This window comes from Rhamphochromis longiceps, linkage group LG7 (genome assembly GCF_057381845.1).
Source record: "Rhamphochromis longiceps isolate RC_006_pf linkage group LG7, R_longiceps_female_GT1.1, whole genome shotgun sequence".
Taxonomy (NCBI): domain Eukaryota; kingdom Metazoa; phylum Chordata; class Actinopteri; order Cichliformes; family Cichlidae; genus Rhamphochromis; species Rhamphochromis longiceps.
Genome location: NC_140563.1, coordinates 19,031,447 through 19,058,612, shown reverse-complemented (window position 1 = coordinate 19,058,612; position 27,166 = coordinate 19,031,447). Strand labels below are relative to the sequence as shown.

The window sequence follows — 27,166 nt, the reverse complement described above, 5'->3', positions numbered from 1 at the left end:
CCTTCATTGGCTTCCTGTTAAATCCAGAATTAAATTCAAAATCCTGCTCCTCACATACAAGGTCTTAAATAATCATTCCCCATCTTATCTTAATGACCTTGTAGTGCCATATCACCCCATTATAGCACTTCGCTCTTGCACTGCAGGCTTACTTGTTGTTCTTATTTAAAAGTATTTCAAAGTAGAATGGGAGGGAGAGCCTTCAGTTTTCAGGCCCCTCTTCTATGGAACCAGCTTCCAGTTTGGATTCGGGAGACAGTATCTGTACTTTTAAGATCAGGCTTAAAATTTTCCTTTTTGCTAAAGCATATAATTAGGGCTGGATCAGGTGACCCTGAATCCTCCCTTAGTTATGCTGGGGGACTCCCATGATGCATGACCTTTCTCACTCACTATGTGTTAATAGACCTCTCTGCATTGAATCATACTTGTTATTAATCCCTGTCTCTCTTTCACAGCATGTCTTCTATCCTGTCTTCCTTCTCTCACCCCAACCGGTCGCAGCAGATGACCATCCCTCCCTGAGCCTGGTTTTGCCAGAGGTTTCTTCCTGTTAAAAGGGAGTTTTTCCTTCCCACTGTCGCCAGAGTGCTTGCTCATAGGGGGTCATTTGATTGTTGGGTTTTCTCTTTATGTATTATTGTAGGGTCTACCTTACAATATAAAGCGCCTTAAGGCGACTGTTGTTGTGATTTGGCGCTATATAAATAAAACTGAATTGAATTTGTTTGTCAGCTGTTTCTTTTGCTCGTGCAGCTATTTGAGATCTTTAAGCCTACTTCAGTTTGTCACACAGGTTCTATTTAAGTATTTTTTTTTGATTGAACAGGTCTGACAGTAATCAGGCCTGGGTGTGCCTTCACAAAATTTCAAACAGCATTACTTCAGCAAAACAACTATCTTGCTGATCTCTGAGCCTAAACCCTGACCTCCCCTTTGAAATGCAAGAGAGATCTAAAAAGCCTAGCTTGTCCTTCAATAGCTGTGGGGGTAATAGGGTGGAAGGTGGAGGCTAGCAACATCTGTTTGGCATTTATGCCACCTTATTGTGTTGCTGAGTCCTCTATCAAGCCTACAGCTGGGATCCTGAGAGTGTACTGAGCCCACTGTCCAGGGGAGTCACATCATGACTATGAACACAACTCAAACAAGTTCTCAGTGCTTGATGGTGCATAGTAGGCTATTTGCAAGACCTCTGTTTTTAGCAAAGGAAGTGGCACTGAAATCACACCCAAAGTGTGTTTTGTTCCCTGTGCTGCCCTTTCCCTTAGCCTGTTATCCTGGAAGCTGTTTTACTTGCAATCCATGATTACGGAAAAATGATAAAGAAACGCCTGAGCACTCTCTAAGGAAATTTGTTCAGGAATATCCTGGCACGCACTTCCAATAAACACACAATTCTTTGTCACACCGCACTTGTTTTTGTGAACATTTTTTTATTTTGTAATTATCAACAAATCAAGAAAATAAATGTCAAAGCTTTTCAGAGATAGCTATCGTTTACAGTCATACAGAGAGTTGCTACTTTCGAATAAGACTTCTCAACTTCCCCATAAAGAGTAAAACAAACATAACAAAACTGTTTATGGTTTCATAACTTATCCTCTCTTCCTCTTTCTTACTCCTGTCACCTTACTTCTATTTTGAATCACAGCAATAGTCCTGCAGTGACGCCTGTTTTCTTAAGGAATACTTGGTTATAAAACAAAAGACTTATTTTACAGCATTATGAATGAGCAACTGGGCCATTTTTAATGACACCACACAAAAAAGTTTCTTCATTATACAAAAATCTTGAGTAAACTTCACCTGAAACATATAAAGTCAACGGTTTATTTATTCAAAGTAATAATCATCAATGACAACATGTTTGGTGTAAACTGAATGTATATCAACCAAGCACATTTCTTTTAACCTGATTCCATTAAATTTACATTATTTTTACATTTTATAGATTGTAGCTATGTAGCTAAATGACATCATAAAATTGTATCCTTACTTAAACTCAGCATTTACGGTGTTCTAATATTTCAATTGCATTAATTAGATCACCTCTCTGACCCTTGTACTTCCGTTTTTTCTCCCTTGCATCCTTCTTGTAAGATAAGAGCAGGAAAAACAGACTGAACAGGCTCCCAGAATCGTGTGTGATATGTCTCCATCTATGGATCAGATGACATCTTTACACAGACCTTCAATAATTAGTGTGGATGCTGATTAAGCATCCACAGTATTGTTCTTCTACTTTTCATCTTCCGTATATTTTTTGGTCGCTATCTCCTTCAATACCGTTCAACTTAGAAAAACTTAGCCATTGTTGTCCTCTTTCATCTAATGTTATTATTATTGTAATAGATGTTATGGTTCTTTCATAAATGCCACCAATGCACAGTCTCCTCCGAATATATCTGTAGATGATGTTCACCGTCTTGTCGATATTTTTTCCCCTGCGCAACAGAGCAAAAGAGAGAAAGTATTCAAATTTTATATTTCTCAGTATTTGTATACAGTGGTCCCTCGTTTATCGGAGGTGTTATATTCTGAAAATAACCAGCGATAGGTGAAATCCGCAAAGTAACCAACTTTATTTTTTACAATTATTTTAGATGTTTTAAGGCTGTACAAAACCCCCTACACACTTTTCTTAGACTCGCACGAACATTTTCACACTTTCTCTCTTGTTTAAACACTCTCAAAGTTCAAACCTTTGTAGAAAAATAAGTCCAGTATTATAGAATGAAACCAAAGATCAAACCTTGTTTTCAGGTACAGAACATGAGAATAGAGCAGCTGCCAGAGAATTCAACATTAATGAATCAATGAATCATAAGTCCAATTTTTTGTGCAATAGTTATCTTCCTCTGCCTTTTTGGTCCTACCACAGGTGCCTTTGACGGTGCAAAACGTTTCGTCGACATTGTTGCGTTTGTTGGGGAAAAAACGTACAAACATACAGTACAGCACTTCAGAGTCACACTGCTGGCGATCGATGTAGCGATTTTGTACTGTACAGGAGAGAGTGCTCGGAGGCTAACAGGCATCTCAGAAAACGTTAGAGCACTTATGCAAATATGTGATGTGTTGATGAATCGAGCAGATATTTGAAGTTTACACAGCACCATTCTCGCATGAAAATACCTTAAAAGTTTATTTTGTGACCCAGAAAGAGTAATATTTCAAACTCCGCCACTCTGTGTTCCTCCGCCACTGCCTCGTTTGAGTTTTGGACGAAATGGATTCTGGGATATTGCATTTCGTCATTTCGAGCTGATTGGAGACCAGAACAGTGATTAGCTTGTTTTGTGGCACAAATATAACTGTGTAGAGAAAGAGTTGAGCGCGCACGGGCAGAAATGTTGAGAGCGTTAAGATGGCGCCGGTGAGGTCGGCTGCCGTCACGACTGCTCCGACCACTTTTTCTTTGTCTTTGTTTTTTAAGTTAGTTTTCAGCGTTTCTAAATCGGCAAAATCATCACCATTGGGTACATTAGGTATGACAGTGACACTCTTGTTTCTATTGGTATACAATGTACTCACAATTCGAAGTTTTTAACTCCGGATCCGAGCTGGCCGAGTGAGATCTTGAGGGAGAACAAAGGGAAGCGGCGGCCTAGAGGGAAGCGAGCCGGCGTCACGAACAGGCTGAGAGCTCGTGCACACCGCACACCTCTGCCTAGCATCCTGCTCGCCAACGTCCAGTCACTGGAGAATAAGCTTGACGACCTCAGGGCCAGGGTAAAGTTCCAGAGAGACATTCGGGACTGCAATCTCCTCTGCTTCACCGAGACATGGCTGAACCCCGCGGTGCCGGACCACGCCATCCAGCCGGCCGAGTTCTTCTCGGTTCACCGCATGGACAGGACACGGGACTCGGGGAAGTCAAGGGGAGGCGGCGTGTGTTTAATGGTGAACAACAACTGGTGCAACAGTACGAACGTTGTTCCTCTCACACGCTCCTGCACACCAAATCTGGAACTACTGTCCATCATGTGTCGTCCTTTTTATCTACCTCGGGAATTTACATCGGTCATTATAAGTGCCGTTTATATTCCACAATAAGCGGACACGGTCACCGCCTTATGCAAGCTGCATGAGGCACTCACACAGCACCAGACACAACACCGGGACGCTGCGCTTATTGTGACGGGGAACCCCCCCCCCCCCCCCCCCCCAAATTTCCAAGCAAGCACCGAGTGCGCTACGACGTAATGGGCAACTCACAGAGAAACTCGCGGATTCTTCCACTGACCGCTGCGGCACACCTTCACCAGGGTAAACCTCCGCCTATGCCACTCCTGCTTTACAGGTGAAAATAGAGCAACAGGACCACTAGTCTTTGATGTTATTTATTTTCTGCTGTGTTTTACTTGCATCTATTTGAAAGAGTGAGTGTAAACACACACAAAAAAAATATTTTATGTGCTGGAATGTGCAGAAAATAGGTTTAAATGTTAAACAAATTTCTTCCAGTCAGAGAATGTTGCATATAATTTAATTTTTGCTTGATGCATAAAGTTTAAAAGGTTAAAACTAATAAAACAAGTTTTAAAAAGAGACTTTTCCATTTGATTACATTTTGTATGATGGATTATGCAGAAAAAGTAGAATTGGGCTGAAAGATCTATCGCTTTATCACCTATTCAGGTTGTAAATCGTGTTTTTAAAAAGTAACTAAGTAATTAATTACTTTTGAAAATAAGTAATCAGTAAAGTAACGGGATTACTTTTTTGGGGGAGTAATCGGTAATTAGTTACTGATTACTTTTTTCAAGTAACTTGACCAACACTGGTCAGGAACAAATGTAATCGCATGGCAGGATGCTGTAAAATGACCAAACTTCAGCCAGGAGAACAACTGAGATAATTCATCCACAATACGAGGTTAGTCATTCATATACTGCTGCATGGGCTGGGCTGTAGTTACATCCTAAGGTTTTAAAAACTGAGCTTAAATAAATGATTAGCGGTAATAAAAGCCGAGGGAGGTCAACAGTGATCACTGACTGTTTTAGGAGCTTTTTGAGATTAAATAGAAGAAAATACATAACATTAAACATGTTAACAACACAAAAGCCATATTAAATGCAGACTACTTTAGGCCCGGAAGTAGGATTCGTCACGTCATCACTTAACAATCGGATAGTAATCAGCCACAACTATTTTCAGTTGCATTCAGAAAGTTAGTCATGCAGGTCCATATGACAGAGAATATGCATGTTCTTTTTGTTTTCACATTATAATTTATATTTAATTGTGTTGTGGTTTGCAGTGTTTTGTGTTGTTTCACTTTAAATTTATAAAAGGAAAAAGCTGAAAATTTAAATAGTTAAAAGTTGAAATGTGAATAGTTGATTTTTGTATTATATGATTTATTTATTACATTTTATGTGGCGTGAATAAATAAAAGTATATTTACGGTGGCCCCTACAGACAAAGCACATACAAACTTCAAATCACGTACGAACCCTGAAGCACGTACAAACTCCAAAACACGTAAAACTCAAAAACACGTACAAACTCCGAAGCACGCACAAACTCCAAAACACGTAAAAACTCAGATGCACATAAAAACTCAAAACACGTACAAAAGACAACAGAAGTGCTCCAGGATGCTAGGGGCAGTGTTGAACTTTTGTTACCTAGTGGCTACACAAGCCAGCAAGTACCAACAACCGGATTTGGTGTGTGGTAATAACAGGTAAATTAACTTTTTTAAGCTTGCAAAGAAAAGCGTCTGGACTTCTTTAAAGAAGTCCTTTGACTACGATGACCTGGATGACTGAGAACCTTCACAGACAGTGTTGAATATTCTTACACAGGTTTTTCTGTTATTTAAAGGAGGAAGTAATTTATTTTATTGCAACCTGTAATTTACTGTAGTTAACTTTTATTTGTTGAATTGTTTACAAAAGGTTTGAGGTGTGAAATAAACTGCAATGGAGTTTGAAAACAAAATATGTGTGTGTGTGGTTGGAGGATGTGTTTGTGTCGGGAGGGGGCGAAAATGTTCTTGTAAAACAAGGCTACATCCACACGTACACGGGTATTTTTGAAAAGGCAGATTTTTCTATGCGTTTGTGCCTTTCGTCCGCACATAAACGGCGTTTTTGATCACTGAAAACTGAGATTTTTTTAAAAAAACTCCTGCCAGGATGGAGATTTTCGAAAAGTCCGTTTTTGCATTTACATATGGACGAGGTAAACAGAGATTTTGTCACCCAACGTCAAAGTGTGCGCCTCTTTTTACGTGGCGGTATGCCCCCACGTTATTATTTACATGAGATTAATTTCTACAATGGAGGATATAGGCAAAATACTGTTGTTGTTAATCTTATTATCTGCAGTTTGTACATGCTTACATACACACACAGTTACTGTGTACATGTGGACGTAGCCAAAATGGGGCCTAGCAAAAAAAGTTTGAGAACCACGGCTCTACAAGGTAAGTGAAATAAAAATGTGAAATAAAGAAATCGTTCAAAGTGGGCTAGGTGCTAATTTTCAGATGGCAGGTCTACATCTAGAATTAAAAATAAGCACAAACAGACACATGTTGGCATCTTGATGCAAATTTACTAAAATCGCACGTGCAACACTTTCTACATATTTGACAACAGAGGAAAAACGCAAAGTTTGGATGTATTTTTAATTTGGATTTTTTTTTTATTTCACGCCGAATTAGATATTTTAAAAATCAAGCCCCAAATCACAAAGTCTCCTCCCTGTTTGTAGTGTAAGGTCAAAACCATACAGTACTACAGAGAGCCCCAACAATCAAATGATCACCCCTCTGACCAAATACTAGGAGACATTACCAGGAGGAAACTTCCAACGGAACCGGGCTCAGAAGGGGCGGCCATCGCTGCAACCGGTTTGGGGTGGGGGAATTAAAATGGAGACGAGATGGCCTGAATTACAGTTGTTAAAATTTGGATTTGAGGGCAGATCATAAAATTTGATGGTGATGCTTTCAATTTTTGACTTGGTGCTAAGATTCTGCTTCAAGATATTAAAAGAAGCAGGGCAGTGGGGAAAAGCCAGAATGGTTATGTTAATCATTGCTGGCTTTAATGAATCACCTAAAGGGTTTTTGCAGAGCTTTTCCCACAGTAGGAAAAAAAAACCTGGAAATTTTGGACTTGTTTTGGAGGAATGGGGATGATTTGGAGCCTGATTGTTATATGCCTTATCAGAGCCTCATCAAAAGACAAATCATTTGCCATCGCAACCTTTAAGACATTGTCTGGGGAGCCAAACTCCTTGATGAGGTATTTGGCTATTTTCTTCATGAACTTTTCCTTGTTATTTGTCAGACTTGTGGCGGACTCTGTGCTGCTGAGTTCAGGCTGTATCAGATCTTTCAGACGGTGTAGTACCGTGTCTAGTTCTTTTTTAGTAGATGCAGCGGTCCTGGCAACCCAGTGCTGAGTGTCCGTTTTAGATTTGGTGATGACTCTCAGGAAGAGCGAGAACACGAACTGACTGGAATTCTTCTCAACATCAGAAGATGACCCTGACACACAACTCATCTCTGACTTTAAAGAGGAATCTTTGAGAGAGCCTGAAACGCTGGCAGAGAATTTTTTGGGAGACATGGTCCCAGATTTTGGTGTTCCAGGTGATTTTTCAGGTGCCAGAGAACTTTTTTCTGGTGACATGCTCCCAGATTTTGGTGTTTGAGGTGATGGAACAGATTCTTTACCACTGCCATCTGAATCTGTGCTTGTTTCCTATGTTGGGGTCCTTGTTCTTTTAATAAAGTTCTGAATGTCATCCATCGCCACAGAAACCTTGTCCTCAATCATTTGATCTTTGCCCTCGTTCTCCACCCAGAGTAAAAGCTTTTGTAAAAACTTTTCTACTGCGTATTCTACGAAGACATAGAGGACTTCAGCAGAAAAGGGACAGTTTGAGTCATGTGCTGGTTGTGGAGTCCTGGAGATGACTGTGTCGGAGAGGGCTCTACCCATTAGAGGCTCAGGAATTTGATAAAGTCGACCTGTCATAAGTAGATCAAACAGTCTTCCAATGTTTTATGGATGATGAAGTGTTCTTCTTTCTTTGTTAACTTGTCAAACCTCTGATCTAATGGTGTCAAATTCAACTGGAGAAGAACGTATGTAGCGAAGTGTGTTTCGGGAAGGGGCTCGACTGAAAGGGGGACTGAAAACCATACTTTCATCGGAGGACACTGTTTATACTTGTGGAACTTACACATGTTTTGTAGACAAACAACAAATTTCCTGTTTGTCTTTATTACTTGTCTCAGCTCTTTTTGCAGTTTTTCAAACTGTTTTTTCGCAAACATGGAAAAGCGGTGTTTGTGCGCTTTGAGCCCGGAGTGTGAGGTGGATGGCAAACATTTAGAGAAGTCGTCTCTCACCTTGTTGATAATTAATCCTGCAGTAAAGGCAGGTTTGGGTAAGCTACATCTCTCACAGAGCTCTTCACTGCTTGAATGCATGTTCCCAAGTATCTCATTTAAGATGTCAGCTGCAACCACTTCTACTGGGGTTGGAGCTCGGATACTTTGGCTGTCTGCAGTTGATGTTATTTTGTCTTGTTCTGTTAGAACTGATTCTTGTGGGATCTCCATTTTTTCCTCATCCTCATCTTTTTCTGTCATCGCTCCATCTGAGCTGCTTGATGACAAAATTGCAGAAATCTCTGCGATTGCTAGTTGCAATGGCATCTTTGAATCCATACTTTCTGTACCGGAATCAGACCCTCTTGACAGGCACTGGCAGCGCAGCTTACGTGCTACATGCATTTTAAGGCACGAGGCAGCGTGACAAACCATGCGGTGCAGCTTTTCAATATTACTACATTTCCCGCTAACATAAACGGCGGGGTCTTGCGGGAGATTGGGGCTTTTTGTAATGAATTCAATTGCTGAGCTTTTCGGAGATCCCTTCCTCAACCATCCGTGTCAGCTCGTCAGCGCTCTCGTGTCGCTGTTTTGGGACATTAAGAGCGCTGGCGGCTGAAATCGAGTCTCCAAGGAACGGGATTATTTTTCCCGCATCTAAAGGCTCTTCCCTCGTCATGCAATCCTGAATAATAGGAAGGGCTACTTTCAGGATTCTGCTAGAGGCGATCTGAATGATTTCACAAATCATATCAGCGAGCACCGCTCGGACGCCGGAGTAGCATGTGTCATTTTTGATCATGCTCCACTGAACTTCAGAGAGCCTTTCAAAGCACCTGTTGATAAGGTGGCATAATATGGTCTGCTATGACCACGATTGAAATCTCATTTTCGCTGTGTGTTGCCATTATCGTATCAATAAAATGAGATTTTCTTCTTTTGAGAAGAAAGGTGTGAGAATTTTCTTGTTTTAGAGAACGCCGACTGTTGAACATTTGCAAACAGATGAGCAGTGATTTGTCTGTCTGAGAGCTCCTATTTAAGGGTTTAGCTGCCTGTGACGTGGCTGACAGATCAAAGCAAAAGCGAATTCCTTTGATCTGCCAGTGACGTCACAAAGAACGCACGCGCACACGGATAAAAGCCCCTAGCCCACGCTCACAGCTGCGCAGCAGCAGATTTGAGTTGGCCCGCTATATCCCAGGATTCATTGCGAGTCAAAGGTTTAAGAAAAATGGCGGACGGTCGAAGCGACGCGGTCCAGATATAAACTCGAAAGTAAGTACTGGGCTTTTATCTCACTTCAACTATACAGCGGAACAAATGTTAGCATAATGAAAAGTCTTAAAAAGTCACATTTAGCGAACCCTCGGCTAAGTTACATGATGTTAGTGATATCCCCACTTAACGCGGCTCTTTGGTCGGTTAGTTAGTTTAGGTTTCTGCCGAAGCTGGGTCTGTTTTTCGGTGTGAAGCCAAACGTATTTAAACGTTTTAGGAAACGCCGAGCAGAGTGTTGACCAAATATTTGGCCCGCGAACTGTGTTGAGGGCGCGGACTCAACCATGCTGTGCTGAAGTTTGTCCTTAAAGAGCTCTCATCCTTTATAAACCACTAATAATGAGACAGGCAGTAGATGGATAAGTCCTCCTCTTGTTTCCTGCTGTTTTTGTCATCCTTATATCAAACAACCAAGTCTGTCACCTTTGTTATAAAGACCAACACTATGCATGATCATGTCCTGTTTCTCCTTTCTCTGATTAAAATACATCAAGTGTGTCTTTGTGATTCAGGGCTCGCAAAATTTCAAAATCCCTGGTAGCCCTTTGGGCAGGGACTCTTCAGTTTTTGGTAGCCCAAAATAAATTTAAGTAGCCCAAATAAAAAAAGAGAGTAATGTTTTGATTGATGTTTTGTTTCCTTTACAATATTATACATTAAAGTATAATTGTAACGGAAACAAAACATTAATCAAAATATTGTTGAAACACAAATTACAAGATTGTACAACAAAAATTACAATCATCAACTCAAATACTTGGTTCTAATTGAACAGAAATTTCTAAGAACTTGTAAGAACTGTGTAGAACATGAATCGGTCTGTGTCAGATCCTGAATTTGAAATTTCCACTGAAGTCACGGGTAAGAGGCATGTGGAACCAAGATCGAGGCCATTTGCTTTTTGAAGTTTGCAAAGACTGCTAAATTTTGCCAGTGGTAGTTCACTCTTTGCAACATAGTACGCTGTTCTAAACAGATTTTTCAGGTTTATTTTTAGTATGTTATTTGCAATTGGTGTTTGATCTGGGAAAGATATTGCAGACTGAGCAATAATGCATTTCTTGCATTTCTCATGGGTTCTAATGGGGGCCTTTCTTAAAATTACTGGTCCCAGTAACAAAGGCGCTTGTCGACTCAGAAATCGAGGGAAACCCAACAACTAGGGGTGGGCAATATAAACGATATACGATAGAAACGATATAAATTTGGCCAACGATAGAGATTTTGACTATATTGCGATAGCGCATGTTGATGATGTCATCAAGCTGCGCCTGTTTTGGTCGAAAGCATTGCAGCGGCTAAAACCATTATCATCTGTAAATTATACCGGGCGTCAGTCACAGGAAAGAGATGAAGCACTTTTGAAATATGGGGAAAGCCAAAAACCGTGCTTCCTCCACTTCCGTAACATTGATTCATTAATGTTCAATTCTCTCGAGCTGTTCTATTCCCATGTTGTTGCAGTATATTAATAACTAACCTCGTATTTTGGATGAATAATCTCAGTTGTTCTCCTGACTGAAGTTTGGGCCGTGTATAGCATCCTGCTATGCGATTGCATTTGTCCCTAACCACCAGAATCCCTCACGTTAACTTTTATCGAGTGAAAAAAAAGTTGGCGTTCATCCTCCAGCTTCACTGTGCTAATGTTATGCTAACATAGCTGTGTCGCTAGTAGAGCTGGGCGATATAAGATTTTTTCATATCACGATATGTTTTTTTCATTTCAGGCGATAACGATATATATCACGATGTAAGCCATATAACTATATTTGTAAGATTTAAATGTACCATTGCTCACGAGTAAAATGTCAAATAATCAGCAGCTTGTTTTGATTTAAATATTTATTTCCCATAATAAGTTCAACAGGGTAGATGTACTTAAGGAACATGAGACTTTTTTTAGATAAATGAAGGCAAATATTGCAAACTACACAAAAGGCAGCCGCTAAAGCGTTTAAGTTTCAAAATAGAACAAACAAAACAGACGACTAAATTGTCAGTTCCACTTAGAAACAAAATATTAATTCTAAAAACAAATCTTAGTTTGTTTTACAGAATAACAGACAAAGTGACTAACTTTTGTCAATATCAAATAAACTGAGAACTAAAAGGAAATTCTCAATTTCTCCTTGTTGTATAGCTTAGCTTTTTAAACAGTTTTAATAGTTACTTTAGTCTGACAAAAGCCGAATGACAAATTAGCGCTTCCAGTCAGAGATTGAGCATGCACCGGTTTATTGTATTTCCAGACTTGCTTTCGGCACAATTTACAGTGCGAGCTACTCTGTTTTTTGTCAGACTTGAAATAGCCGAAATACCTTCACACTACGGGACTTCTATGGCTCTTCAGTTCGACAATCTCTCCGGCCTTGGAACCATCATCTGTTTTCTCTTCGGTAACCTTCGGTCACGCTCTCAGTTGATTTTTCTCTAGTCGGCACACTCATTTCCTCCATTACCCGGGCGGCACGGCGGCTGGCTGCTTCCCAAAAAAATACACATGTGCGGCTTGACACTTGTGCTGTACGTAACAAGTCACGTGACGTAACGCTGCGGCTGTGATTGGTTCGGCTCTGCGCTAGTTAATTTGGATTGGATGTTCCTCTTTTGTTTTGTTTTGTTTTTTTGTTTTTTTTAAGAGGACAAGAGCGGTGAGGCCTATCGCAATAGTTAAATTTTTCTATCGAGAAAAAGTTATTTCGCAATACATATCGGTCTATTGCCCAGCTCTAGTCGCTAGCAATCACGTAGCACAACATTATATACCAGATAGTCCAACTTCAGTAACCTTGCAAATGCCACTGCTGTTTTGTTTTCTGTCTTCATTTATGTTGGAAGTGGTAGCAGAGCTGTACGTTTGAATTAGTTTCAAAAATCTCTGTCAGAACATGGTATGAAATGTTTAGGTGTAAACTAGCGAGCTAAATTCCTGTTAACTTGTAACTCCGTTAACTTTAATAAATTCTGTTTTCATGGATGCATGGATGTAAAACTTAATTGTTACACCCGATAAAGTAGCAATGCTGATGATTTAATTAAAGATCAAAGAATTTAGTTTTTAACTCTTAGTGTTCGTTTGACTTTGGGACCTGAAGTAGACGGAGTTTTGGACCCAGATTATTCCGCGAAGCTCCTCACTACAGCAGCCGTAATGCTCTGACTATCCATCAAGCCGTGCGGCTTACCAAAGTTGTACTACAACATTTTTTAACAGATTTCTGCACGCAAAAATCGGTTCGAGGTCAGTAAGCACAACCAGAATTCATACATAAGGCACACTCTCGATTTTTGAGAAAATTAAAGGATTTTAAGTGTGCCTTATAGTGTGGAAAATACGTTATACAGAAGAAAAGAATATATCGTGATATATATTGTTACCGCACATGCTTCAAATTAAATCGCGATATGAATTTTAGGCCATATCGCCCAGCCCTACCAACAACACACCCGGCAGAACATTATGTTATTTACACGGGTGCACATAAGTGGTCCGCATGTGCACATTCGCTGTCAAAATAAAAGATGCGCACCAGATAAGAAGTTGCAACGCGCGTTTGCGTCCATATAAAAGGCACTGTTTTTGTCCGCTAGAGTGGGATTTTCACGGCACATTCTGCACCAAATCTCTGTGCGTTCATCATTTGTTTGAAGCCAGCTCACCTCCTGCAACCACTTTTCCGAGAATACGTGCTTCTTTTGCGGTTCGGACATTTCTTTGGAGGTGGAGGAACACCAAAGTAATTGCTTAAAGGAGCTTGCTTCTTCGACATCTTTAAGAGTTCTAAACAAGTGTCTGTCCCCCTCTGGAAAATCTTATGTACGCAAACACGCGTTGCAACTTCTTATCTTGTGCGCGTTTTTTATTTTGACAGCGAATGCGCACCTGCGGAACACTTATGTGCAGCCCTGGTTATTTAGCTCGTTATATTGCAGCCACAGAAATTTGTCCATGAAACCATAAAGCTGCACTTTCTTTTTGCCTTATAGTCTGATTTGTCAGAACTTTTCTGTTTTGTGGTAAGCTTTTCTTTGGCTGTCACTTCTTAATTCTGACCTGTCTTATTTGGCTCAGCAGAACTAAAATATATATCCTGCTGCTTTTACACACACACACACACACATAACGGTCAGCGATTCTCTGCGCGATCAACCTCTCATATGTTTAAGCTTGCTGCGGGAGATTTCACTTGTCATGTTTGCATAGTAAGCTAACGATTAATAAGACGATGTCAGAGGAATTGGTGCGCAAATTATTGTCACTCACCAATCAGTGCTGTCGCTCTCTATACACAGTTTGCGCGATTGCAAAGTGAAAGCAAAAAACAAGCACAAATTCAAACGCGATTTAAATATGTCACATATTGACAGTGGCTCACCGATGCCAATGACACAATTACCCAGCTACATTTCCGAAAGAATGCAAAAGCATTGACATATATTTTTCCTTCCTACAATAGCCACGTGCAGGGCAGAGATAGATTTTGGTAGCCTGACTGGAAAAATCGCTAGCCCCGGGATGTCGGGCTAGCGATTTTACGAGCCCTGTGATTATAAGAGAAAACAGTTTTCATCCTGCAAGTTAGCAGATATTTGATAAACTTCTGCTGCTTTTGTTGCTAACTGCCATGGTTGATTTCCTTCCGCAAGTATCCAGAGTCAGAAGAGACTGAGAAGGTGAGGGGAGTCTGGGCAGAGGCTCTCCACCCCTGATAGACACGAGGATAGACCCAGGACATTGTGTGAAGAAGAGGAGGAGAAAAAGGAGCAAGCAGCAGCTGATAGATGCAGAGGAGAACGGGGGGAGTGCAGACAGCTCTCTGTAGTTGAGGGACTGGTAAAAACATTGAAAATGCTTTCTTGATATTTGCTTCCTGTATTTGCTGAAGTATTTCCAACACAAACTGTAACAGCTGCATACAGGGAACCACTCACTGATGTTTATCCTGCAGGACAGGATCTGACTGGGAAAGAAGGAAAAATAAGGGAACCACGGACAACTTTGATAATATTTTGATTTATCCAGAATATATTCAGTTCAAATATTGTTTTCGTCACAGTGGGATTGTGCTGGTTTCAGTGGGGAAGGTATGCAGCTCATTTAAATACAAAGAGCTGTGAAAAGTTGTTCATTTATAAAGTGTGTTAGTATTTTATAAGGATGTAATGTTTCTGTATCATTTCTCTCCTTTTAGAGCCTCTTACCCAAACATCAGCCTGTTTAGTGCTCTCATATCTTCAACCTCTTAAGTAAGTTGTACAGAACAGTTTTCTCATCAATAAAAGAATATTTACTGCATCAGTGTGTCTTCATTTCATCCGAAACACACAAGGATCAAATCTCTGACTTTATTTGAATGTATACCTTATAGATCCCCGTGGTGGAAATTCCTCTGCATTGCCTCAGGATAGCCACTGATTTGAATGTAATTCTCTCCCAGATATGTCACACAGAGCTGAAACGACAGTTTTCTCCGCTGAAAGTCAAACGAATGACATCAAATAAAGATTTTCTCTATTTCTGTCCAACATGCCGTCCACCACCGCTGTAGCTGTCACGGTTGCTTGGCAACAGAAACTGTTGTAGGCTAGACCGTCAATTCACTTCAGGTCTTCTCAGCCTTCGAAGGCTCCGGCTCTGTGACTCAGTCACCCTGGTAACTCCCAACAGCTGAGCGACAAGTATTGATAAATGTTTCTCTGCACACTGTGAAATCTAATGTGTTTAATTAAAAATATTAAGAAGACTGAACTTTTTTTTTAAATCAATTTGTTATTAGAACTCAGTTTAAGTAAGCTAGCAGTTCTTTTTATTCAAGAAGCTGATCAACTCAGTTTATTTGAGTAGTGTTAAATTCTAAAAACTAAGTAAGCTTTGTAAAAACATGGATTCTGACCATCCTGAAAAGTTGCCGGAGGTACTTGATTCAGTCCACAGGATCAGTCAACGACGTAAGTCCTCTTCTGAGCTGAGTCAATAGTAACACCAAGGTTCCTGATAGGAGGTTTGGCAAATGTAACAAGTGGACCCAAGTTTTCCATAACAGTAGGTACAATTTTTTTAGGAGCACAAACAAGGACTTCAGTCTTCTCATTTAGCTGAAGAAAGTTTTCAGCCATGCAACTTCTAATGGAGTGTATGCAAAATCTGTAGCTTGGAAACATCTTGGGGCTTAAAGGAGATATATAACTGAATATCATCTGCATAGCAGTGGTAAGAAATATCCTTAAAAGTGCTCAATAAGTGCTGAAGAGGAAGTAAATACAACATTTCCAGCTCATTCAACATTTTTAACTTAACATTCAGCAGTTATTTCATTTTAGCTCAAAAACATTCAGCTATCAGCATTCACACTGCAGTTTCTTCAGAAAATTCATTTTCTAGTATTATTAATCGTGTGCTTTTGCAAATAATAATAGCAAGAAGCGCCTACAACAGACTGCGCACGCGCAATACGGAGGTTAATTTGAGCCATTGCTTCTGCAAGTTAAGTTGAGAAAAATTATAATTTCTTAAATACAGAAGCGTGACACGAGACAGACCCACAATGTGTGGGATAAGAAGTGTAGACACGAGAAACTAAACGTGTTTTAATTTTTGTTTTGAAACGCTGAAAGTTTTTTTCGTGATTGTCACTGCACCTTTAAGATAAAACCACGTGACCTTGTTGCTATAGCGTCATATCCGGACGTACTCTGTCAGTGCAATGTTTCCATAGATGTTGTGTTATCAATGGAAACGAGGAAATCCACATTTAATTAGCTGGCACAGCAACGCCAGCTGAAGCATTAAATATCCGGTTTGTCCACATAAGTAAAAAGAGTCATCGAGTTTCTTCTCGTCTGTCAAGAAACTGCAGTAACTACCGAGTACCGTAAGTTCAAATATTGCTACCAAATTGTAGAAAAATAGCTAAGTATGCTTGTAGCCTATTGTAGCGCCAATCTAGTTTGCATCTTTACTTTAAAGTGTAATCCTCTGGGTAAAACCTGCAGTGTTTACCAAGAGAGCAAAGATTATATTTTACAGATGACTCCTAAAAGGTGTTTCGCAATACAAAACTAGCACATGTGGATCCGTTCAGCTGCTGGACTGAGCTAGCAGCTGTGTGACATTATGATCACGATAGCCCTTGGAGCAAGAGGAGCCCTCCTCAGCTTGAGGTGCACTTTGCAGAGAGCAGGCTCCTTTGCAAGACTTGGACTCATTCAGAACACCAGATCCGGTTTTGTTAGAAGGGGGCAGATTTTAACCCGCATACCCAAGATTACACTGCTATGTTGGGGTGCAGTCAACGGTTCTTTAAGTGCAGTCAGATGCCAGGAAGTTCTTGTTCAACCCCAGGCTTCGGAAAAAAAGTCTTTGGCTAAAATCCAAGTGCACAGACTTATATTTTTTCTTCGCCTCAGCTTCCGGGCGTTGGTCCTGCTCTTCAAATTTGTCCCCCTTCTTCTCCTTTACCCCTTGGTTCTGGTGTTTACCCGCTGGATGCCTCATTGGCTCGATGCTTTGCTGTGGGTGACTGAGACCTCTGGTCCTACTTTCATCAAGCTGGGGCAGTGGGCTAGTACTAGACGAGACATCTTCTCTCAAGATTTCTGCAACCGTTTCTCCAGGCTCCACGTCAAGGTACGCCCTCACTCCTGGGCTCATACCAAGCAGTGCCTCCGGCGGGCTTTTGGGGAGGGCTGGAGAAGGGTTTTGGTGTTTCGGAGTAAAGAACCGGTGGGATCAGGATGCATTGCACAGGTATACCGAGGCTGGGCCAGGGTGGACCAAGTGGAGGACCCAGCTTTCCAATCAATAGTAGAGGAGATGGAAAAAGACGATTTGTTGGAAGCCTGGGAGATCCCTGGTTTAGGGGGCATGGCAAGATCTCTGAGGCAGCTCTGGAGGGGGAGTGGGGAGGAAGAGAGCAGTGAGGACAAAAGTCTTCTAGATGGTCAGCAGGAGGAGCGCCTGATACCTGTGGCAATCAAGGTCAGTCTTGCAAGATTGTTTCCTCTCCTACAGATTCACATCACAGTCATGGAGTGTAAATAAAGGAGAACATGCTGTATGATTTTTTTTTTTCTTTCTTCTTTTTCTTGCACGTTATGTTGGGTGTGTATAAATTGTATCCGATTCGTTGTAGGTGGTCCATCCAGGAGTGAGGAGACAAGTGGAGATAGACCTGTTGCTCATGAAAGCAGGTAGTTGGCTTCTGCACTGCCTGCCTGGACTCAAATGGCTCAGTATTTGTGAGATAGTGGAGGAGTTTGAGAAGCTCATGACCAAACAGGTGATGTAAAAATATTCAGACTCCTACATTTAACCTGGCACAAGCGTTTTTTTTGACTTTGCACATGACTTTTAAATAGAGCTTTAGCATTCTGTGTACTAAGACAGGTCACAGTTAGGTGCGATTTCCATGCGTTTTAGATTGATCTCCGTTTTGAAGCCAGAAACATAGAGCGTTTCCAGACGAATTTCCGTGATTTTGATTATGTAAAGTTCCCTACTCCTTTGCGACCATTTGTCACCAGAAGCATCTTAGTGGAAACCTTTGAAGTGAGTATAATGATCTGCAAGTAATTGAGGTCATTAACTGATGACAGCATAGTTCAGTTAATATTCAGCCTCCTTTTCAGGAGAGTGAACCCATTTCAAACTACTTGAGCTCCGAGGTACCCAAGGAAGTGAAGCAGAGGATAGCCAAGATGGGAGTAGACACGCTGCTGAAAATGGTAAGATCCACAACCCAAGGCAATTGGTGTAAACGATAAATGTTTTATATACTTAAGGATGTGTGCAGAATGCTATCATGTGACAATGTAAACTTCTTTATTCCAGGTTTTTTTGGATAACTTCGTCCATGGGGATCTTCATCCAGGCAACATACTTGTCCAGTGTCAGGGTCCTCTCGCTGGCTCGGGAGACGGTACTGGTATTTCAGGGGAGCACCATGGGAAAACCACGCTCACTGATTTGTTGGACACGGTGGTGGTCAGTGTCAGGCCACCGCCGTGTCCTATCCAGCTGGTCTTGTTGGATGCTGGCATTGTAGCCCAGCTCAGTGACCGTGACCTTGCCAACTTTAAGGCTGTCTTCACAGCTGTGGTGCTGCATCAGGTAGGAACCGATGCAGGAAAATTTTATAGCTTCTTTAAGATGTACTTTGTGCCATTTTATGTAAAGTGCCTACAGCACTTAAGACTAAGTGTTGTGGGGGTGTCTGAATGAAACTGTGAAGAACATCAATGTATAAGCTGCCTAAATGTGAATGAGAACAGTCTTTAACTAATCTGCAATGACGATAAGTGTTTGAACAGTGACACAGCTTTGGTCATTTGTACACCACCACCCATGAAACAGTCACAGAATTTCTTGTGTGGCTTTTTTTTTTTTTTTTTTGTCCCAGGGTGAGCGTGTGGCACAGTTGATTCTGAATCATGCCCGAGCTAATGAGTGCAAGGATGCCGCGCTGTTTAAAAAGGAGATGGCTGAGCTGGTGGATCATGCCCTCAGCAGCAACACCCTCTCACTGGGAAAGGTATGAACCAACATTTGCATTGTGTGTGTTATGACCAGGATGATGATGGTGGTTAATGTAATACAGTAAAAGACATTATAATATTATAGAATACTTTTATTTTTAAATTTAGTACTCCTTTTGTGATTCCAGCAACTTGATACATGTCTATTTTGTATCTGTATTGTTTGCTTTTAGAATTTTTAATCGTTTTCCTCTTCACTACAGCTTTCTGAAAAATGAAAATGTGTAGATAAAATAAATTGGCCTCAACATAAATTCATGCAAAACTATTCTTATCTAAAAACCTTCTAGTGAAGCAATAAACTGTACGAGAGGCCTGATCATAAAAATCCAAAACCAAAGCTGTTGTGAATTTGGCCAATCCAAACTCAAATCAGTTATTGGTTTTCATTTTTGTGTGTGGAGTCAATGTCTTTGTCGTATTTGTATGTGGAAGTTACGTAAACTATGAGGAAAGTTTCTTGATGCATTCTCAATCATCCAGGAAAGTAAATCTCCAAAAGTTGATTCTGTTCATCTGGACGTAGCGTTTTGTGGGAGAAACGTTTCGTCACTCATCCAAGTGACTTCTTCAGTCTCAGCTGACTGCAGGTTTCCCCAATCTTATAAACAGTACATTTGCATAATGACTGAAACCAGCCCACTGAAGGAACAATGGGCTGGGAGGTCAGTTCCTTAATCCTCGTTGGGATCCTAATTCCTGTGGCAGGTTAGCCTTCTTAGACTGTGAGGTTTCCGTCAGTAATGGGGGACATCTAAAAGCTGACGTGTACCGTAAACCTACACATACGGATCAGTATTTAAGGTTTGACTCTCATCATCCACTGGAGCACAAACTGGGTGTCATTAGGACGCTACAACACAGAGCGAACACCATCCCCACTGACACAGCGGCCAGGGAAGCAGAAGAACAGCACATCAAGAAGGCCCTGAGTAAATGTGGTTATCCCAGCTGGACTTTTGTCAAAGCTGGAAAGGCAACTAAAGAAAGCTCCAGTCGATCCAGGAGAGAAGGAAAACCGCTGCCCAAGCGAAAACCTTTTAAACGCCAAAACACGCTGCGCCAAAACTTGGTCTACCCCGAGGATCGGGTCCCCTGACACAGAGTAACATAGTGTACGCTGTTAAGTGCCAGGAGGATTGCCAGGATTTATACATCGGGGAAACCAAACAACCTCTGGCGAAGCGGATGGCACAACACAGAAGAGCTACCTCGTCAGGCCAGGGCTATGCAGTCTATTTACACCTACAGGCCAGTGGACACTCTTTCAAGGATGAGGATGTACAGGACAGGGAGGAACGCTGGTTTGAGCGCGGAGTCAAGGAGGCCATTTACATGAAAAGGGAAAGACCATCTCTGAATCGAGGAGGGGGCCTAAGGGTACATCTTTCGCCATCTTACAATGCTGTGATTGCAGCCATTCCCCAACTCTGTGACTGGTACTCATGGCCATTGATCAGTGGGTTTTGGTCAGTGGTTGTTGATCAATGGTCATGAGAATTTGCATAATTAAGATTAAGGAACTGACCTCCCAGCCCATTGTTCCTTCAGTGAGCTGGTTTCAGTCATTATGCAAATGTACTGTTTATAAGATTGGGGAAACCTGCAGTCAGCTGAGACTGAAGAAGTCACTTGGATGATGACGAAACGTTTCTCCCACAAAACGCTACGTCCAGATGAACAGAATCAACTTTTGGAGATATGAGGAAAGTTAACACAAATGTTAACACTATGGACAGGCTTCACTACATAATCAGTGATTTTTAATAGTGGTTACATAGTTCTTTGCTGGGGTTTGTTTTCTTTGCTTGCAGGTCCAGGTAGCCGACTTACTTTCCAGAGTCTTTGGCCTACTCATCAAACACAAGGTATAACATCACCAGGTTTTTATACTTTAAAAAAAAAAAATTGATCTTAACAGAATCTTATTTATCTGTCAAATATGTATTTCGCTTGTCACCGTGTTTCCAGGTCAAGCTGGAGAGCAACTTTTCCTCAATAATTTTCGCTATCATGGTGCTGGAAGGCCTGGGAAGGTCTCTCGATCCCAACTTGGACATTCTGGATTTAGCCAAACCCCTGCTGTTGAAGAACTGTGCCTCGCTGCTGTGATGCACACACAAAGGAAGCAGCTGTATAATAAATGTACACACAAGCGTAGTATGCCTTTAGTGGATCTACAGTTCATGTGTACATCCTAATAATACCATGACGTTTGTCTTTAGGCTTACAATGCAAGATATTCCTGTGTGGCATACATGTCTCCTCCACATTTCCATAGTGGTGATACCAAAATATACCTCATTATATGGTCAAATTTGTGGGTATTCCCACTTTTATCACTCCTATTAGGAAATGTGTTATCTGTTTGACTAAAATATCCACTACACCCCTTGAAGTTTATTGCAGGCTGTTGGCTGAGTCGGAGGGGGGAAGTGGCACCAGAGGGCATTTGTTGGGATTTACGATCTAAAACAAAATACTGCTAAAATCACATGTTGATATTTTAAAGCACATTTTAATGTTTAATGACTAATATTGATCTCAGGACATCTATTATCACTCCATCCTTTATTGAATCCTAAAAATGTAATTGAGTGGACCATGTTTGCTTCAGTGTGAATCACAATGTACTGTATCACATTCTTATACACTAGGTTGACAATGTGTTGACTAATTGTAACACACAAAACTGACCTGGGTATTGTAGCATACACTATATTGCAGAAAGTTTTGACTCATCTGCCTTCACGTGCATATTGAACTTTCATATTGTTTAATATGTGGGCTCACCCTTTGTCGCTATAACAGCTTAAAGTCTTCTTGGAAGGCTTTCCATAAGGTTTAGAAGTGTGTTTGTGGGAATTTTTGACCATTTCCAGAAGCACATTTGTGCAAGAAGCTCTCTATGCACTGTTCTTGAGCTAATTTCTGTAGCGACTGACTGTGCAGCAAGTTGGTGACCTCTGCACACTATGTACCTCAGCATCCCATGATCTTATTACACAATATAATACCACTAACAGCTTGCTGTGAAATACTTAGGAGTGGGGAAATTACTTTATAGACCTGTGACAGTGGAAGTGCTTGGAACACCTAATGATTTGGATGGGTGAGTGAATCCTTTTGGCAATATAGTGTATTTTTGAAATTATTAGATTGAATGTGAGTTATTCATGTCAATAAAAAGAGAACCTGTAGTGACTTTGTTTTCTATTCATTCGATGCCTTTAGTTTGCGATCATAAGTTCACCGGACATGTTTAGGTCGACTGCTGCCAAGTGCAACTTCAAAGCAGAAAATTCACTGCATCAAGGGCACAGGATCCATTAATTTACAATTTTATTAAATCTGTCAATGAAAAACAGACAAGACGCGATTCTGTCAATATCATCAGGAAGAACAGTCAGTATGGCTGAGAGTGAGTTCAGGAGGTTTTGGTGAAAAAGAAACCAAATAAAATAATAAAAAGAACCTCATCACAAAATCCTTTATTGCAAAACTGTTGAATTTTTTTCCCCATCACGGGCCTGGACAAAGCAGCACTATTCAAGTAGGGAGGGAGGGGAGAGGTGCAAAGTGTAAAAAAACAAAACAAAACCTCTTAATAATAATAATCATCATCATTAATAATTGCAATGAAAGAAGAAATAAAAACATCTCTAACAGACAAACACAATCACCTCAGTATAAGACGAGATTCTGTTCACGGTCACGACAACCAGAGAAAAGTTTTATTTTTTTCCATTTTTTTAAATGAATTAAATAGTTTTTAAAAATATCTCACCATTTACTTATACTCATCTTTTGTTTTCATTTATTGCGAAAAAATAGGCAACTGGACTAATTGTGATGATGCGAGTTTGTGGTTGTCTGTGTGTTTGACAGAGCATTACGGATTAAGTAGAGAGATACAGTGGAACGTCTTGGAGTGTTGGCACTGAGAGCAGCAGCAGTGTGGCAATGCAGTACTCTCGTCCAGCCACCAGGTGGCGCAGTTCAGTCTGAACATTCCTGCAGGGTTGAGCTGTGGCAGCCCACCCAAAAACAAACAAAAACAAAAAAACACTATATCAGAGGAAGTCAAGTTCTGCCAACAACCACCTCTGTATTTTCTTTCTTCTTCTGTTTTTTTGGAATGATGCTTGCGTGTTGAAATGTTGTCCACGGTCGCTTATCTGTGTTGCCAAATCTCAGTTCTATATACAAAGGTTTCAAATCCCTGAAGGACATCTACAAAGACAAGTGCAACCTCCGTGTGACCATCCCATTTCTGGAGAAGCTCAGGGAAGAAAGGGTTTCTTTATAAGGGCAAAAAAGGGGAGAATAGTACCAATAAGTTCTGGTAAACGTGCCACAGTAGGAATTAACAGAAGTGTTCTCGGGAATATAAGTCAAGGAATGATGGATCAAGATTTAGGAATGTCAAAAGCTGGTGGAGAAGGGGACTGTAAAGTAGCCACCTTCATTTTGGGGGCGGAGGGATGGGGGCACCAAATATCCTAACCTAATGTAAATCTTTCTAACAGAATGTCCAAGAGGTGTGATGAAACAGGAAACAAAGCATCCATCATTTGTTTCTCATAATCCTTCATGCTGCTCCTTCAGTCTTCTCCATGCATTGTTAAAAAGAGTCTCTAAAGACCAAGCAGTTCTCCTCTTTGTTGAACTGATTGTATTTTTGCACAGCCCACACTGTTTCTGTCCTCCTTTTCAGTGTGCTGCCCCCTGGAGGACTGGCTGCCCTCCAGCTTTCTGCAGCAGTCCCCGGGCAGGATCATGACGCTCATTTAGGAAGGGGAGAGAGGCAATGTGGGGAAACAAACAGGTCACATGGGTGTTTTGGGATTCCTGGAAGAAATTAGGGTGTAAACTCGGAGTTTGATATGGGAACTTCTTCCATGGTTAGGAAAGGAAGTTAGATTGGGGAAAAAAGACGAGGGTCTGTGTAGGCAGATCTTAAGCGCAGGCACGTACGCTCATTTTCACACATGCTCAATAAGATGCGCACACACACACACACACACACACACACACACACACACACACACACACACACACACACACACACACACACACACACACACACACACACACACACACACACACTCATCTGAGTTTGAGGCCCTGGCTGTGTAAAGGTCATGGCAGATGGAGCTGTGGGCCATCAGCAATACATCAAGGCTACTTGTTGACTTTTCTTTCAAAATACTGAGAAGATCAGCAGCTGTCCATCGCCCGAGACAGATTTTTAAAAAAATTATAATTAGGAAGAGACAGACAGATGTAAGAGACTGACCGGCATCCTGACGGCAGAAAAAGAGAAGAAAGCACATTTCTTTCAGGCAGAGCCCAACTTCTCCCTTTTCCAAAGTGGGCAGCATTCATCCTCCAACAGTCTGATTGTTTTTGTCATTTTATCTCCACAAGTTCGTCTTTACATTCCTTTTGGGAAAAGAAATGTGGGAGGTTAAGCATTTTCAGGTAAGCATGAAATGGATATGTGAGATAATGCATTAAGGAGGTCCTTCTCATCTGTTGCCAGCTTCTTTCCACATCGGGGTTCCAAAGGCTGCCACCAGGGTGGGGGTGGTGTTTGGGCTAACTGTTGGGTGGGCAGCGGGGAAGAGGAGGAGGGCGTTGCTCAGTGTTTGTGGCTAGGAGTTGAGCCACGGGTGATTGAGGCATTCGCCGGCCGAGGCCCTCTTCTCAGGCACCATCTCCAGCATGGGCAGAAGGAAGTGAGTGAACTGACCGGCGTCTTCGTGCGACCAGCCGTACTTCTCCACCAGCACGTCAAACAGGGACCACGGCTTCAGCTTGGTGATGTGCCGCAGTTCACCTGCAGAAGGCCACACACAGCAGAGTCACTGGCATGGTAGGATGAACTGGAACGTTTGAAAAATGTTGGTCCCAACAAATTTAAAAAAAGGATTTCTTGAGTAAAGGAAAAAGACTGGTGGTATATAATGTTGACTTGCTTTCCACAAATACCAGAAAAAACATGAAAATAAGCAAGATCTGGAATCTGTAGCCAAATCCTGCTTATTTTCACCATCGTTTTGTTTCGGTACTTGGCAGAGCACAAACTGTGTGTTAATCTGCTAAAACTAAGAGATGTGACTGCGGCATAGTTGTTTTTGGCTTTTTTCTGGGATTTGCTGATCACGAGGAAAAATACAAAACACCACCAGCCGTATCCTTTAACTCTAGAAGCACCCAGACATGCAGATAGTACAGCTTTAGCTTTGGCCTCTGAGATTTCTGCCTTTTCTCCAGAACAGTGGAGTTAGAAAAAAACAATGGTGCCCACATCAGTGAAATCCTGATAATTCAGCAGCAACATCTCGTTACAAAAACAGTTTAATTTCTGTTCAGAATTATTTAAAGAAAATGCAGCAGAAAAAGTCGACAGCATTCCAAAGTCTTGCTCATAAGGAATAATCAGAGATTACTGTTGTTGTGAAATTGCTTTAAACAAATAAAACTGTTATACACCATGTGTGATTAAACTTGACACATTGGTAGGAAACATGGCAGTCGGAAATAACTTTATTAAGTTAAAGTGAAAAGCATGCTTTGTGGTTTTTATTTTAAACCTAACGCTATCTGTGTAGTTATTTGTGAGTGCTCACTAAGAAACTATTGCAATGCAATTTAAAAATAACATTTTTTGTGGATTACTTGTTTACACTCTACCTCTGCTCCAATCAGCTGGTTGTTTATGTGTAAGGCTAACAGGGAAGTTCCAGGAGTGGCCTCTTGTGGACAAATTATGCAATATTAGCACTCATAACATGTCTGAAGGGTGTTTCTTTCATCTCTTCTCTACTTTTTAAATATTCATGGATTTAACATTATAAATGTTGTTACCAAGATATGATCAAATAGCCAGTATTAGCCAATATATTGGTCCCTGTCGATATATTGTGATCTCCAAATATCCACTTGCTGTAGGGATTACTGAATAGCTGTGTACACAACTAGAAGTGACTAGTTATACATAATTTTCTTTATGCCTTGAAAAGCATTCAATTTGATATTTAAAATGGTGCAGGAACCTGCTCACCATTTTTTCAATTACTAAAAAGAAGCTTCTCGTGCATTGTCATGATTCAAGCATCATTAACAGGAAACTGACAACACTTTAATCACTGCCATGTCATTACACAACCAGTCCTTATTTAGTGTTAGTGTTATTGTAAAAACTGGCTTATCACCTCAGAACAAGACTTGATCAGTTTTCAGACTTTTACCAGAACCCTGAACTTTTCCATACATCACCCAGCGGCTGATGCTGTCAGATCAGACATTGCATGGTCTTTAACCTGAGAGCTCCCTAGTACAAAGAGTGTGTGTGCAGTCTGATTGAAGCCATATGAGAAAAACGCGGGTAAATCTATGGTGCAATCATAGTGAGCGAGAAGGTGTCGCGGTGAAGTAACATCATTACCGTGCATGCTGCAGGTATCAATACAGCAAACGTTAATCTAACAGTTGAAGAGGTTGCTGCTGAATCTTTTTTAAAATGTAAAAATACTACTGGAGGCAAATCTATATTTTTTTCTTTTCTGGGTATTTTGGTGTACCGGTCATATAATCAGATGCCACATTAGGCTGTGATTATGCAGGCTTCAGCCAAACAGTAGCTGATTTCACTAATTACTTTGCCTCTCTGTGTGTTTGAAGGTTTGCTAATCAGTGAGGTGCTGTACCAATGGAGTGAAAACCTGCAGAGTCTTGGCAGAAAAATACACAATAACAGAGGGTACAAGAGGGACAGAAATAGCTAAAGACCTGGTGAGGTAACAGAAACAGAAGAGAAAAGAAAAGGATGGTGTCTATTATTCAGGAGAGGAGGAAAACACAAGTCTGACAGGGAAGCAAGCAAGTGTGAGCGAATGATTAATGATCGGAGCGATCGAGACCGAAGGTCCGGTTCAAACCACGGCTGCCATGGTAACCTCTTTTTCCTCTGCA

The 27,166-nt window shown here is 41.0% G+C and overlaps 2 protein-coding genes and 1 pseudogene across 11 annotated transcripts in view; 1 reads left to right on the top strand and 2 right to left on the bottom strand.

The window, feature by feature from the left end:
• Positions 1-6,514: 6,514 nt before the first annotated feature.
• LOC146665190 (uncharacterized) lies at positions 6,515-9,276 on the bottom strand (annotated as a pseudogene).
• Positions 9,277-16,259: 6,983 nt separating this feature from the next.
• On the top strand, positions 16,260-22,386 carry adck2 (aarF domain containing kinase 2). Of its 2 annotated transcripts, XM_085412718.1 has the most exons (8): positions 16,268-17,630; positions 17,785-17,931; positions 18,072-18,200; positions 18,281-18,376; positions 18,483-18,761; positions 19,051-19,182; positions 21,001-21,054; positions 21,158-22,386. In XM_085412718.1, the coding sequence occupies exons 1-8, from the start codon at positions 16,767-16,769 to the stop codon at positions 21,296-21,298; spliced, it is 1,842 nt and encodes a 613-aa protein (XP_085268844.1). In that variant the 5' UTR covers positions 16,268-16,766; the 3' UTR covers positions 21,299-22,386. The 2 variants fall into 2 exon arrangements, with proteins under 2 accessions (XP_085268845.1, XP_085268844.1); XM_085412719.1 differs by lacking the exon at positions 18,072-18,200 and having other exon boundaries at positions 16,260-17,630.
• Positions 22,387-22,511: 125 nt separating this feature from the next.
• The window catches only part of srpk2 (SRSF protein kinase 2), a 77,285-nt gene continuing 72,630 nt past the window's right edge, over positions 22,512-27,166 (bottom strand). For all 9 annotated transcript variants that reach the window (XM_085412712.1, XM_085412716.1, XM_085412713.1 and 6 more), the window contains one exon: positions 22,512-25,028. In XM_085412712.1, coding sequence (XP_085268838.1) covers positions 24,844-25,028 — 185 coding nt within the window. In that variant the 3' untranslated portion in view covers positions 22,512-24,843. The remainder of the gene's footprint in view (positions 25,029-27,166) is intronic.